Genomic DNA, 12,761 nt, shown 5'->3' with positions numbered 1-12,761 from the left:
TGGGCATAGCCTGTCCCCGGGGCCGTTACTTTTAAGGACCTCTGTACCCGAAGGAAGGCGGCCATGCACCCGTTGCCAGAGGAAGATGCGAATCTTCAGTGGCAGCTTAATCTCCCATAGAGGAGTCAGCTCGGTCGAGCCCAAGGTGGCCAGAAGTGCATATAGGGATTTTGTGGAAAACCTCCCACCTGGTTCAAGTGGCCAGGAAATCGCATCCTCCTCAAGGGTGGGAGAATGGAGGGCTATGCATTGAAGCAGCTCCTCCCACTGGTCCTGCTCAAGCAGGCCAAAGGTGCGGCGGAAGGCGATGCACCCCAGGTCCTTTAGGGCCGCACTCACCGTGAGTTGTGGGCGAGCACAAATACTAAATAGTGCATAGAACTCTTCGGCGAACGGTCTATCGCCCGACCACCGATCTAGCCAAAACAGAGTGTTGGTACCCATCCCCACTGCGATCGAAGATCCTATCCGAAGAGCTGGCATCAGCTGAATGATAGATTACCAGAACTAGGATCCACCCGTTTTGGGTGCAAAAGCTAGGGCTTTCCCATGCAAGTATTTTGCACGGATAATCTGAAGCCACAACCTGCCTTCACCAACCTCAATGCGCCATAACCATTTGGACAACAAGGCAATGTTCATCCACTTGGATGAAATGACCCCTAGATTGCCTTGGTCCTTTGGTTTTTGCATATCTCAGACCATTTCACCATGTGGTATTTCTGCCTATTGCCCTGACCTGCCCAAAAGAATCTGGACAAGTATTTGGCGATTTCCTGGTGAAGGGATTCATGCAGGCTATAGAATCCCATCATGTACATCAATAGGCTAATCAATGAGTACTTCATCAAAACTACCCGCGCCGCTTTGGAGAGCCAACGCCCCTGCCACGGCTCGACATGGTACTGAACCTTAGCCACCGTGGGACAGAGATCTTTCTCCTGGAGCTGGGAGTCACTAATCGGCAAGCCGAGATAGGTAGTTGGGAATGATCCTAATCAATAGTTAAGCCGGTTGGCTATGCGAAGGGAGTCCTCCGCGGAATAACCTAGTACCATCACCTCGCTCTTAACAGTGGTCTTTATGAGGGAGATGAAGATGGAGGATTTGTAGGGAAGTTGTGTGTTTGTTTCAGGTTGGGGCACACCTGGGGCAGGTAGTGGAGACGGTGACCTTGTTGCGGGGTGTACAAGGCGAAGCTGGCCAACATCGAGCTGCCCCTGCTGCTCGAGGGAAAGAACTACAAGACGCTGGGTCATGCAATCCTATCGTGTGGCACATCGGGGTTCAGAGGTGAGCGGCACTAGAATTGGTGCCTCTCCGAGCCTTAATCAGGGATGGATGTACTACTTCATCCGCCAAACACTCCATGACCTCCTCCACCAGGGTTATTTATTTGGTGAAAGGATTTGTGTTATTTCTTTGATCCAAGTGGAAGACAACTTTTTTCAAGATTGTTGGTGACCTGCTTGTTTTGTCCATTATTTTCTACAAAGAATTTGTATGGATTGGTGCTGGTGTTCATCCATTCCCTGCAAATGTTTTGATCCGAATGCTACAGGTGGAGACCTCATCATTTAGATGTAGCCTAGGAGAAATTTGTTTACAGTACCATCTTGACTAGATATATATGGGATGATATGATTTTGAACAAAGTTCGGTTAGGTGATATCAAGCAATACTATCTTTTTATTAGAGGCGAATGTGGTCTGCTGGTACTGATTTCAGTTTCAAAACTGTTCAGGATCTAATTTGATATGTAATTGCTTCCTGTAACTGATATCTTATATTACCCCTAGTTTTGTGCAAGCCGATGATTGGAAATTCATGTACGAGTGATGTTTAATTATCATCAGTTTCTTGGTTTCTCAAAGCAGCGACATCAACAGACAATGGCCCTTCTAGCACAGATTTACTATTCTAAATGGACAAGCAAGACAACAAATTTTGTGTATGTTAATTTGTGCTTCTGTATATCTTTAGAAGATTGCAGGCTTTGGTTGTTCTGTTCATACCTTTAACCAAAGAACCAACCATGCCTCGTGAAATGGGAACTTTCTTTCCATTTACTTCAATGTCAGAGTTGATTCGTGCTGAAATAGACTACCACAACTTGTAGAAAACTGAAGTGAACATTTATGTTCGGGGAAGCGAAGAGCATCTTGCTGATAGAGGGCTAGTTCGAGAGGAAAAAGAGCTAGGATATAGAGATTGAAAGTAATTTGTTCGCATGCTTGAATTGATGCGATTAGCACTATAGAGAAATATGCGGTGCATGTCTATCATGCTTGAATTGATAATTTGTAGTAGTGCCACAAGTTGACTGGGGTTGACCTAGATAAGGCTTTCATTAGGCGGTTCACCCACAGGTAGTAACTGTAATTTCATCTCTCATGCATTGGGTTGGGATCACTGAATTGTTGCCTATTGGTTGCTAATCATTTGATTGGTAATTATTATCACTATTGTAGGCCGATGATAAAGTTACGTGATGCATCAAATAGAGAGAATTTTTTTGAAGTAATTTTGGAAGAAGTGGGTGAAGACTCTTATCTAGAGTCACTTGCCATTGCCAATATGAATTATGGATATTGAGGAGGTGAGCTGAAGGTGTGTTTGGTCTTATTTCGGCCTCTTATAGATGATATCCTCCTAAAAATAACAAATTAATAAACGGAAGTTGTTTTCATACTTGTCAAACCAGTTTGGTTGTCAAAGTTTGCATCACATATTCACAACACATCCCTGGAAATAAAATGTATGCAACTGTTGATGTGCCCTTGCTTGAATTCAACATGTGTTGTAAATTAAGTGCTACTAAAAAAGTCGTATGCATTGTCAGTTTCTTCTTCTGCCAAACGGAATTTAAGCCTTTGTGTAAACACACATGAGACTACTACAAACAACATCTCTGAAGAATTTAGCCAAATACATTGTAAACTATCTTAGGATATGTGCAAGGTCTGCTGGTATCTCCTTGCATGACGCGATAGTAAAGTAGCTTCTTGAATAAGATATGAAAAGTTGCTTCTTTTGTCTAGCGAATATACTTTTGTCTCGAGATAATGGCCAATCATTTACACTGGTGTTCTGGTATTTGTTGTAAAAGAGATATTCATAGTGACCGGCAAGACCAGAGGCAACGATTATGGGGCTGCAAGGTGCAAGTTGGCCCGTAACTGCATAGCTGATCGGGAAAGAACACTCCCTCATGAGTTGTATGCGGGTGTCAATGGTTTGACACATGATCTTCTTTCTTAACCAAGTTACAGCTGACCCCTCATGTTGTTCTTGACAATATTGTTTTTTCTTTGTATTAAGTCAATTTTTTCTTGATGATATTGTAAATCTAATTCCAGATAACTAATTCGGATGCCATCATTTTCTTCAGCGGCAAGGTTTTCTGTAATGTTCAGTTTGCCTTTGCTGAACTCCAGATAATGATGGCAAGGTGGTGGCTAATTGTGAAGCTCTCTTATTTAATTCCTTATTCTCCCTAATTTCTGAATTCTGAAAGTCAATTGAGGTCTCCAATTTGAAATTGGATCATCGGATTTTGACCGAGCCAACAATAGTTTTTTTCCCTCTCAAGGAGCACTCTCATTCAATTCTTTTAATTCATTATGCTCCCTAATTTTGGAGCTCTCCCATCCGATTGAAATATTCAATTTTAGATTTGGTTCATAATTTTGACCGGGTCGATGGTATCAATCCCGCACATCCTCTCACCACCGAGAAAAAAGAAACGTCAATATATGATATTGTAGCATCAATACATTACATGTAGCCACCGACATAGAAAACGTCCCTGCATAAGTATGGTTAATTAATAAAAAACTCATAATCACACCGTGAAAGGCTCATCGAAACCCGCATTATTATAAATAAAAAGAAAATACACTTCATCATCTCCCTCACTCGCCAAGCCAAATACTCCATCTGTTTCTTTGACCAAGTTCACAACCAAAAACATCGACATCCATAATACTAAATAAATAAAATATGAAAATTCGTTTCATGCTTAATCCAGTGATATCGACTTGATATTATGGATATTGATATATTTCTCTACAAATTTGATCAAACTCTAAAAGGTTTAACTTTTCGGAAAACTAATACACCTTATATTTTGAAACAGGGGGAGTAGTTTTTTTACCCCAACAACACCAACAAAGCAGCAAATCGTGCCCAACCCTTCTAGTCTAAATAACTAGCCTCCACTAACACATTTCTCTCGACATGCAAGCATGTCACATAAGAAAATGCCCACCTCAATATGCAACCATGCATAGAAGAAAGCTCAGCTCAGCGGATGTGGAGTTTCTACACCCATGAGCACAAATGCTTAGTAAAAACAAAAAAAACAAAAAAAGTTCAAAAAAATCTGAAATTTATTTGTGGCATACTTTCACAAATGTTTGTTGTGCATGCAAAATTTCATCACAAAATCACATTGGTGAAAGGCGTGATAAAAAAACAAAATCGGTGCTCTAAAAATGTTACTTACAAAAGCATTTTGGAGTTTCGATTTTGTTTTTTTTGGCACGACTTCCACCAATGTGATTTTGCGATGAATTTTTGCGTGCACGATAAACATTTGTTAATGTCACAAAAAAATTTGATTTTTTATTATTTTTTATTTTACTGTTCACACCAGGAGCATTTGCTCCTGGGTGTATAAAGGCACTTTCGCAACTCAGCATGCAAACATGCAACATAATTTACTTTTTACTTGGCTAATTATATTTGATAAATATTTCACAAATATACAATGATCAAACACAATAAATTATATGTGTTTTTAGTTTTAGTTCTCATATCCAAATATACATGTTTCATACAACCAAATCTCATTCAAATATATAAAACATTCCAGCAACAACTTGTGGGGTATATCTAGTTACAAGGGAATATTAGTGATGGCGTGAGCAAGCGATAAGGCCAAGGAGAGAAGAAGTGTATCGTCTACGGAGGCTAGGGAAAGACAATGGACATGCAGAGAGGCAAGGGCGGGGAAGAAACACTTGGAGATCATAGAAGAAGATAAGAGGTTAAACATAGGAGGAGGATATAATGGACAATTAAATCTGCATTAATTGAACTCATTTGGGAAGTAAACAAATTCTTTATTCTGTGTAAATCAAACTATTTGACGCGGATTTTCTCTGAAGATCCTATATTAATTTTAGACATGGTTTGGTTAGTTCATTTGTCACGGAAAGGTGTTTCCATAAGTCCAAAATTCTACCAACTTTTTTGTACGGCGCGTCATAGCATAGATAGATGTTGTGAGTCACTGGATAGATATTGTGAGTCATAGGATGGATTTGTGTTGCCGGGAAATCCAACTAACATGACAATCAACAAAACCTGAAATGGCCTTTAGGAGTTATCCATTTACTTGTTTCATGCAGGCTACCTTCCACTACTCGACATGCTTAGAAGCATTGAGTGGCCGCAGATTTGCAAAAGCAATGGCTAACGGACACATATTCTGCCAAACCCCAAGAAGGATAATCACTTCTCTTAGATAAAAAGGAACAGACCAATATACAAACATCCACACTTCTGGAAACAATACACCAGAACTAGGATTAAGCCGATTACGTGGCTTTAGCAGACAGTCCAAAAATCTGTTTTACAAAGCTCCAATTGCTCCTTGCTTATCCAGCTTTTTTTGTGTTGGCAAACTACACTTTTTCAACAGATTTTGTTCTTCTCACACTTTCTTCTTAGGCTAAACAAACCTTACCGTGCACGCACCCATGGTCCTGAATCTTCACCTCGTCCCTATAAAAGCCTAGCCAACCTTCACAATCTCTTCATCACCCACAACACCGAGCATCACAAACTAGAGATCAATTCACCGACAGTCCACCAAGATGACTAAGCGGTTGGTTCTTTTTGCGGCGGTAGTCGTCGCCCTCGTGGCTCTCACCGCTTCTGAAGGTGAAGCCTCTGGGCAACTACAGTGTGAGCGCGAGCTCCAGGAGCACTCGCTTAAGACATGCCGACAGGTCGTAGACCAGCAGCTCCGAGACGTCAGCCCCGAGTGCCAACCCGTCGTCGTCGGCCCGGTCGCGAGACAATACGAGCAGCAAGTCGTGGTGCCGCCCAAGGGTGGATCTTTCTACCCCGGCGAGACCACGCCACCACAGCAACTCCAACAAAGTATACTTTGGGGAATACCTGCACTACTAAGAAGGTATTACCTAAATGTAACTTCTCCGCAACAGGTTTCATACTATCCAGGCCAAGCTTCTTCGCAACGGCCAGGACAAGGTCAGCAGCCAGGACAAGGACAACAAGAATACTACCTAACTTCTCCGCAACAGTCAGGACAATGGCAACAACCGGGACAAGGGCAATCAGGGTACTACCCAACTTCTCCGCAGCAGTCAGGACAAGAGCAACCAGGGTACTATCCAACTTCTCCATGGCAGCCAGGACAATTGCAACAACCAACACAAGGGCAACAAAGACAGCAACCAGGACAAGGGCAGCAACTAAGACAAGGACAACAAGGTCAGCAGTCAGGACAAGGGCAACCAAGATACTATCCAACTTCTTCGCAGCAGCCAGGACAATTGCAACAACTAGGACAAGGCCAACAAGGGCAGCAACCAGAACGAGGGCAACAAGGCCAACAGTCAGGACAAGGGCAACAACTAGGACAAGGGCAACAAGGTCAGCAGCCAGGACAAAAGCAACAATCAGGACAAGGACAACAAGGGTACTACCCAATTTCTCCGCAACAGTTAGGACAAGGGCAACAGTCAGGACAAGGGCAACTAGGGTACTACCCAACTTCTCCGCAGCAGTCAGGACAAGGACAATCAGGATACTACCCAACTTCTGCGCAGCAGGCAGGACAATTGCAACAATCAGCACAAGAGCAGCAATTAGGACAAGAGCAACAAGATCAGCAACCAGGACAAGGGCGACAAGGTCAACAGTCAGGACAAAGGCAACAAGATCAGCAGTCAGAACAAGGACAGCAACCGGGACAAAGGCAGCCAGGGTACTACTCAACTTCTCCGCAACAATTAGGACAAGGGCAACCAAGGTACTACCCAACTTCTCCGCAGCAGCCAGGACAAGAGCAGCAGCCAAGACAATTGCAACAACCAGAACAAGGGCAACAAGGTCAGCAGCCAGAACAAGGGCAGCAAGGTCAGCAGCAAGGACAAGGGGAGCAAGGTCAGCAGCCAGGACAAGGGCAACAAGGGCAGCAACCGGGACAAGGGCAGCCAGGGTACTACCCAACTTCTCCGCAGCAGTCAGGACAAGGGCAACCAGGGTACTACCCAACTTCTCCACAGCAGTCAGGACAATTGCAACAACCAGCACAAGGGCAGCAACCAGGACAAGAGCAACAAGGTCAACAGCCAGGACAAGGGCAACAAGGTCAACAGCCAGGACAAGGGCAGCAACCGGGACAAGGGCAGCCAGGGTACTACCCAACTTCTCCGCAGCAGTCAGGACAAGGGCAACAGCTAGGACAATGGCAACAGTCAGGACAGGGGCAACCAGGGCACTACCTAACTTCTCCGTTGCAGCCAGGACAAGGGCAACCAGGGTACTACCCAACTTCTCCACAACAGATAGGACAAGGGCAGCAGTTAGGACAATTGCAACAACCAACACAAGGGCAACAAGGGCAGCAATCAGGACAAGGGCAACAAGGTCAACAGCCAGGACAAGGGCAACAAGGTCAGCAGCCAGGACAAGGGCAACAAGGTCAGCAGCCAGGACAAGGGCAGCAACCAGGACAAGGGCAGCCAGGGTACTACCCAACTTCTTTGCAGCAGTCGGGACAAGGGCAACAGCCAGGACAATGGCAACAACCAGGACAAGGACAACCAGGGTACTACCCAACTTCTTCGTTGCAGCCAGGACAAGGGCAACAAGGGTACTACCCAACTTCTCAGCAGCAAGCAGGACAAGGGCCGCAACCAGGACAATGGCAACAATCAGGACAAGGGCAACAAGGGTACTACCCAACTTCTCCGCAGCAGTCAGGACAAGGGCAACAGCCAGGACAATGGCTGCAATTAGGGTACTACCTAACTTCTCCGCAGCAGTTAGGACAAGGGCAACAGCCAAGACAATGGCTGCAACCAAGACAAGGGCAACAAGGATACTACCCAACTTCTCCGCAACAGTCAAGACAAGGGCAACAATTAGGACAAGTGCAACAAGGATACTACCCAACTTCTCCGCAGCAGTCAGGACAAGGGCAACAAGGCTACGACAGCCCATACCATGTTAGCGCGGAGCACCAGGCGGCCAGCCTAAAGGTGGCAAAGGCACAGCAGCTCGCGGCACAGCTGCCGGCAATGTGCCGGCTAGAGGGCGGCGACGCATTGTTGGCCAGCCAGTGATAGAACTATCTGCAGCTCGCTTGGTGCTTAGGCATGCATGCACCTTAGCTATACAATAAATGTGACGTGTGTTCACAGTTTTTCGTGTAACTAATGTAAAGCCCAGTAATGATGCAAAATGAAAAGCTTTTTGGGCTAAAAAAAGAACAAAACTGGTGCTATATAGTATGTGCATGTCTCAGCTCATTGTCAGCCACTGAATGCGAACAGACTCCTATATTTTGCATGCGAAAAAAGAGGGTGTGGCAATATCCCTGGCTAAAACTATCAACACTTAGAAGGAAAAAAGAACAGACCAAAAATGGCTTCTTGGTTTGAGACCTATCATCATCCAAGCAAGCCTCCAAGGGAAAGGGAAACCGCCGCATTCTTCGGGTGCAGACTAGGGATGCGAGAGAACAATTGTGAGCTCACCTGTGCCTCCTGCCGCTCCTTCTTACCGCCGGTGAAAATTCTTATCCGGTGATCGTAATGATCGGCACGAGAGTGCTCGCCCACTCTCGCGTCGATCCAGCAATTCGATGGGGTGCTGCTGCTCGTGGATTCGTGGTATTCGCACCGTGAAATGCAGCAGCATACGCCTCGGGTGCTGCTGCTCGTGGGTTCGTGGTCTTCGCACCGTGAAATGCAGCAGCATACGCCTCGGGTGCTGCTGCTCGTGGGTTCGTGGTAGCTGTGCTTGCTGCTGTTCATGGATCCGTGGCCTGTGCGGCAGGAAGAAGAGGGAGGCTGGGAAAGAGACATCGACACCAGAGACAAAGAAAACAAAGAGGAAGTGGAGGCGCAATTTCTGTGGCTGGACGTCACATGAAGCGGAGGAGCCATTGACATCAGAGACAAAGAAGAAGAGGGAGGCTGGGCAAGAGGCATCGACATCAGAGACAAAGAAAACAAAGAGGAAGTGGGGGCGCAGTTTCTGTGGCTGGACGTCACATGAAGCGGAGGAGCCATTGACATCAGAGACAAAGAAGAAGAGGAAGAACGGGGCATCGAGCTCTGAGCCGGACAAGAAAAGGTGGTTCAAGAACAAGATTTGGAGAAAGAAGAAGGCCAAGAACAAACAGTTGGCAACGCTTGTGAAAGAGATTTCACTCCCAAGTAATGCCCTCCATCATCTTATTATCCATCTTTGCAGAGAAACTAAATTCAGCAATGCATGTCAATATCAAGTTTATCAATGAATATTTGCCCAACACAGATATGTGACGAGCATTTAGGTACTTACATAGGAAATCTGGTGGTAAGAATTTTTAGTTCAGATACATTGCAACAACAGTTAGTGATGTTCAGGAAAGTTGTATATGCATTCCCCTCTTCTTGGACCTGCTTTCACCCTGAAATTTGTAATCCTGGATTAGTAATTCATGTTTGGGCGATTAAGTAAGCATTTCTGATTGAGAAGAAATCTTAAAATGCAGATAGTCCCAAGGCCAGGGCTGCGGCAGGGGAAATACTACGGATTGGCAACCACAACATTCCTAGCAGAGTGTTTACGTACAGTCAACTGTCAGACGCGACCAATTCTTTCAGCCAGGAGAATCTCCTGGGAGAAGGTGGCTTTGGAAGGGTGTACAAAGGATACATTTCAGAGACCATGGAAGTAATAAGCATTCCTTCTCCCAGCTTCCTGTTCTATGTTTCATTAAGTTGGCACCTCAAGATGCTATGCTACATACAGCAGCAACACGTTTCTGATGTAAATTATGTGCGTACGTAGGTCATAGCGGTTAAGCAGCTGGACAAGGATGGGTTGCAAGGAAATCGTGAGTTCCTTGTCGAGGTGCTGATGCTTAGCCTCCTTCATCACCCACACCTTGTCACCTTGCTCGGGTACTGCACCGAATGTGACCAAAAGATTCTAGTGTATGAGTATATGCCACTCGGTTCTTTGCAAGATCATCTCCTAGGTAATACAGAACAACAATGTTGTGGTCCTCAAAAATATTCCGCAGAATTGAAAGATCAGAAATTATGATCGCGCATTTGTATCGACGCTGATTTGGTACTTGAATTCTGCAGATCTCACTCCAAAATCCCAGCCGCTGTCCTGGCATACACGGATGAAGATTGCAGTTGATGCTGCCAGAGGCCTCGAGTACTTGCATGAGGTAGCCAATCCACCGGTGGTATACCGTGATCTCAAGGCATCAAATATTCTCTTGGACGGGAACTTCAGTGCAAAGTTGGCCGATTTTGGCCTTGCAAAGCTTGGCCCAGTCGGCGACAAAACTCATGTCACCACAAGGGTGATGGGCACGTACGGATACTGCGCTCCCGAGTACGCCATGAGTGGCAAGTTAACAAAGATGTCAGACATATATTGCTTTGGTGTAGTTCTCTTGGAGCTCATCACTGGGAGGCGAGCAATCGACACCACGAAACCAACTCGCGAGCAAATTCTTGTCCACTGGGTAAGACTTACATCTAATTGACCAAGAAATACTATAGCCTTGAAATTTTCACTTGGTAGTCATATTGGATTGTGATAACCAAGTAAAACAGCTCATGCTTGAGATATACAGATTGCCCATACGGTTTGGGATTAAGATGCTGCTATATCTGCAGGCAGCGCCACTCTTCAAGGATAAGAAGAAGTTTACCAAGATGGCTGATCCAAAACTTGACAGCAAGTACCCCCTAAAAGGTCTATACCAGGCACTTGCAATTTCATCAATGTGCCTACAAGAAGAAGCAAGCAGTCGTCCACTAATCAGTGATGTGGTGACGGCCCTTACATTTCTTGCTGATCCAAACTATGACCCTCCAAATGACATTGAGCCTCTACCTATAACAGTTCCCGATTTCGACAGAGGAATTAGCCTAAGCGAACCTGAAGAGGTCAAAGAAAAGTTTGAGGGAAAACAAGTAGAGGATAGCTAAAATGGCTTGTGAGACGAACAGATGGTGAATCAAGCCAGCAAAGTTTGTAGGGGTGCAGATGGAGGCGCCGCAGGCCTTGTATGATATCTCTGTCTGTAATGTACAGCACATATAGGAAGGATGTAACAGCATATGACGTTCTTGAATGAGATTGACTTGAGTTCTTCGATTAGGCATAACCAACTTTTCAGCAGCAAGATATCCTGGCTGGTGCGAAAACTGAGCCAGTGATTGATGGCAAACTCACTAAATTGTGGTCAGCGGCATTTACTTTAACGCTTTTAGTTGCATGAAGAAGACTAAGATTAAGATAGAACTAGCGTCAAACGGCTGCACATCTGACTTGGTAAAAAATTAGATGAAATGGTGTATGAACCATTACAGTCACAACATACCAAACAATGTTTAATTTATTTCTTTGATTGCAAAAACCAAAAATGGTAATTGTTTTTTTATTTTGGAAAAGGGGTGATTCTCCGGCCTCTGCATCAGAAAGATGCATACGGCCATCTTATTAACAAAAAAAGTAGTGTCAACGTGGTTTCAAAAGTCTCCACAAATAATAAAAAGCACAGACAGCTCACACAGAGCCAATAGGGGCTAGAAACACCAACTAGCCGAAGAAAGACGCCACAACCGGCTGGCTAAAAAAATAGATAGGAAATCTAAATGCCTATCCTATTACATAACCGTCATCCAAACCGGTTGAATATATCCCGAGCTACCATCTCCCAGCGGAAAGACCCAGTAACCAAATGCTCCCTGGCCTCCGTCTGGGTGAGTAGCGACCATGAACGGATCAGTGCCGTAGTACGGAATATGACCTGCAAAAAATGTATACATGATATTCTGTTAAAAACCAAATCATTTCTGCAAGTCCAGATAGTCCACAGCAAAGCACAAACTCCAACCCGAATATGTCTCGCTAAGTTAGGCTCAATCCCATTAAGCCATGTCACAAATAACGCATAAACAGAATTCAGTGGATTGATACTAAAAGCAATGTGGACCGTCTGCCAAAGTACCTTGGCTAACGGGCAATCAAAAAAGAGATGTTTGATAGTCTCATCCCGATGACAAAAACTACACCTAGTAGGTCCTGTCCAATTACGCTTTATGAGGTTATCCTTAGTTAAAATAACTTGTTTATGGACAAACCACATAAACATTTTTATTTTCAAAGGAACTTTAACATCCCAAACATGCTTGGACGTAGGAATGGAGTTTGAATTAATAACATCAATATACATTGATTTAACCGTAAATACTCCAGACTTAGTCAGTTTCCAGCGTAATTCATCGGGTTGTTGTGAAAGCTGGACTTCCATCAGTCTCCTAACTAGATGGAGCCATTCTTCCCGACGATTGCCCGCTAGCGTTCGTCGGAACTGAATATTAAGGGGGCTAGATTGAAAGACCGATGCAACGAACACCTCACGTCGTTGAGCAATACGGTATAAAGACGGATATTGGATGGCCAAGGGTGTCTCGCCAAGC

The 12,761-nt window shown here is 44.7% G+C and overlaps 2 protein-coding genes across 6 annotated transcripts; both read left to right on the top strand.

Moving 5' to 3' along the window:
- The first annotated feature begins 5,806 nt into the window (after positions 1-5,806).
- On the top strand, positions 5,807-8,552 carry LOC125523624 (glutenin, high molecular weight subunit PW212-like). Of its 5 annotated transcripts, XM_048688688.1 has the most exons (3): positions 5,807-7,146; positions 7,426-7,482; positions 7,564-8,552. In XM_048688688.1, exons 1-3 carry the CDS (start codon positions 5,883-5,885, stop codon positions 8,382-8,384), a joined length of 2,142 nt encoding a protein of 713 aa, XP_048544645.1. In that variant the 5' UTR covers positions 5,807-5,882; the 3' UTR covers positions 8,385-8,552. The 5 variants fall into 5 exon arrangements, with proteins under 5 accessions (XP_048544645.1, XP_048544639.1, XP_048544632.1 ...); XM_048688682.1 differs by having other exon boundaries at positions 7,426-8,552; XM_048688675.1 differs by lacking the exon at positions 7,426-7,482 and having other exon boundaries at positions 5,807-7,296; positions 7,495-8,552.
- A 224-nt stretch (positions 8,553-8,776) lies between these two features.
- LOC125523664 (probable serine/threonine-protein kinase PBL7) lies at positions 8,777-11,462 on the top strand. The gene is made up of 5 exons (XM_048688725.1): positions 8,777-9,482; positions 9,803-9,984; positions 10,102-10,291; positions 10,404-10,795; positions 10,950-11,462. Exons 1-5 carry the CDS (start codon positions 8,906-8,908, stop codon positions 11,262-11,264), a joined length of 1,656 nt encoding a protein of 551 aa, XP_048544682.1. The 5' UTR covers positions 8,777-8,905; the 3' UTR covers positions 11,265-11,462.
- The last annotated feature ends 1,299 nt before the right edge of the window (positions 11,463-12,761 follow it).

The sequence above is a fragment of the Triticum urartu genome, chromosome 1 (genome assembly GCF_003073215.2).
Source record: "Triticum urartu cultivar G1812 chromosome 1, Tu2.1, whole genome shotgun sequence".
NCBI lineage: Eukaryota > Viridiplantae > Streptophyta > Magnoliopsida > Poales > Poaceae > Triticum > Triticum urartu.
Note: the sequence above shows the minus strand (reverse complement) of the source record. Positions and strands in the feature narration are given on the sequence as shown.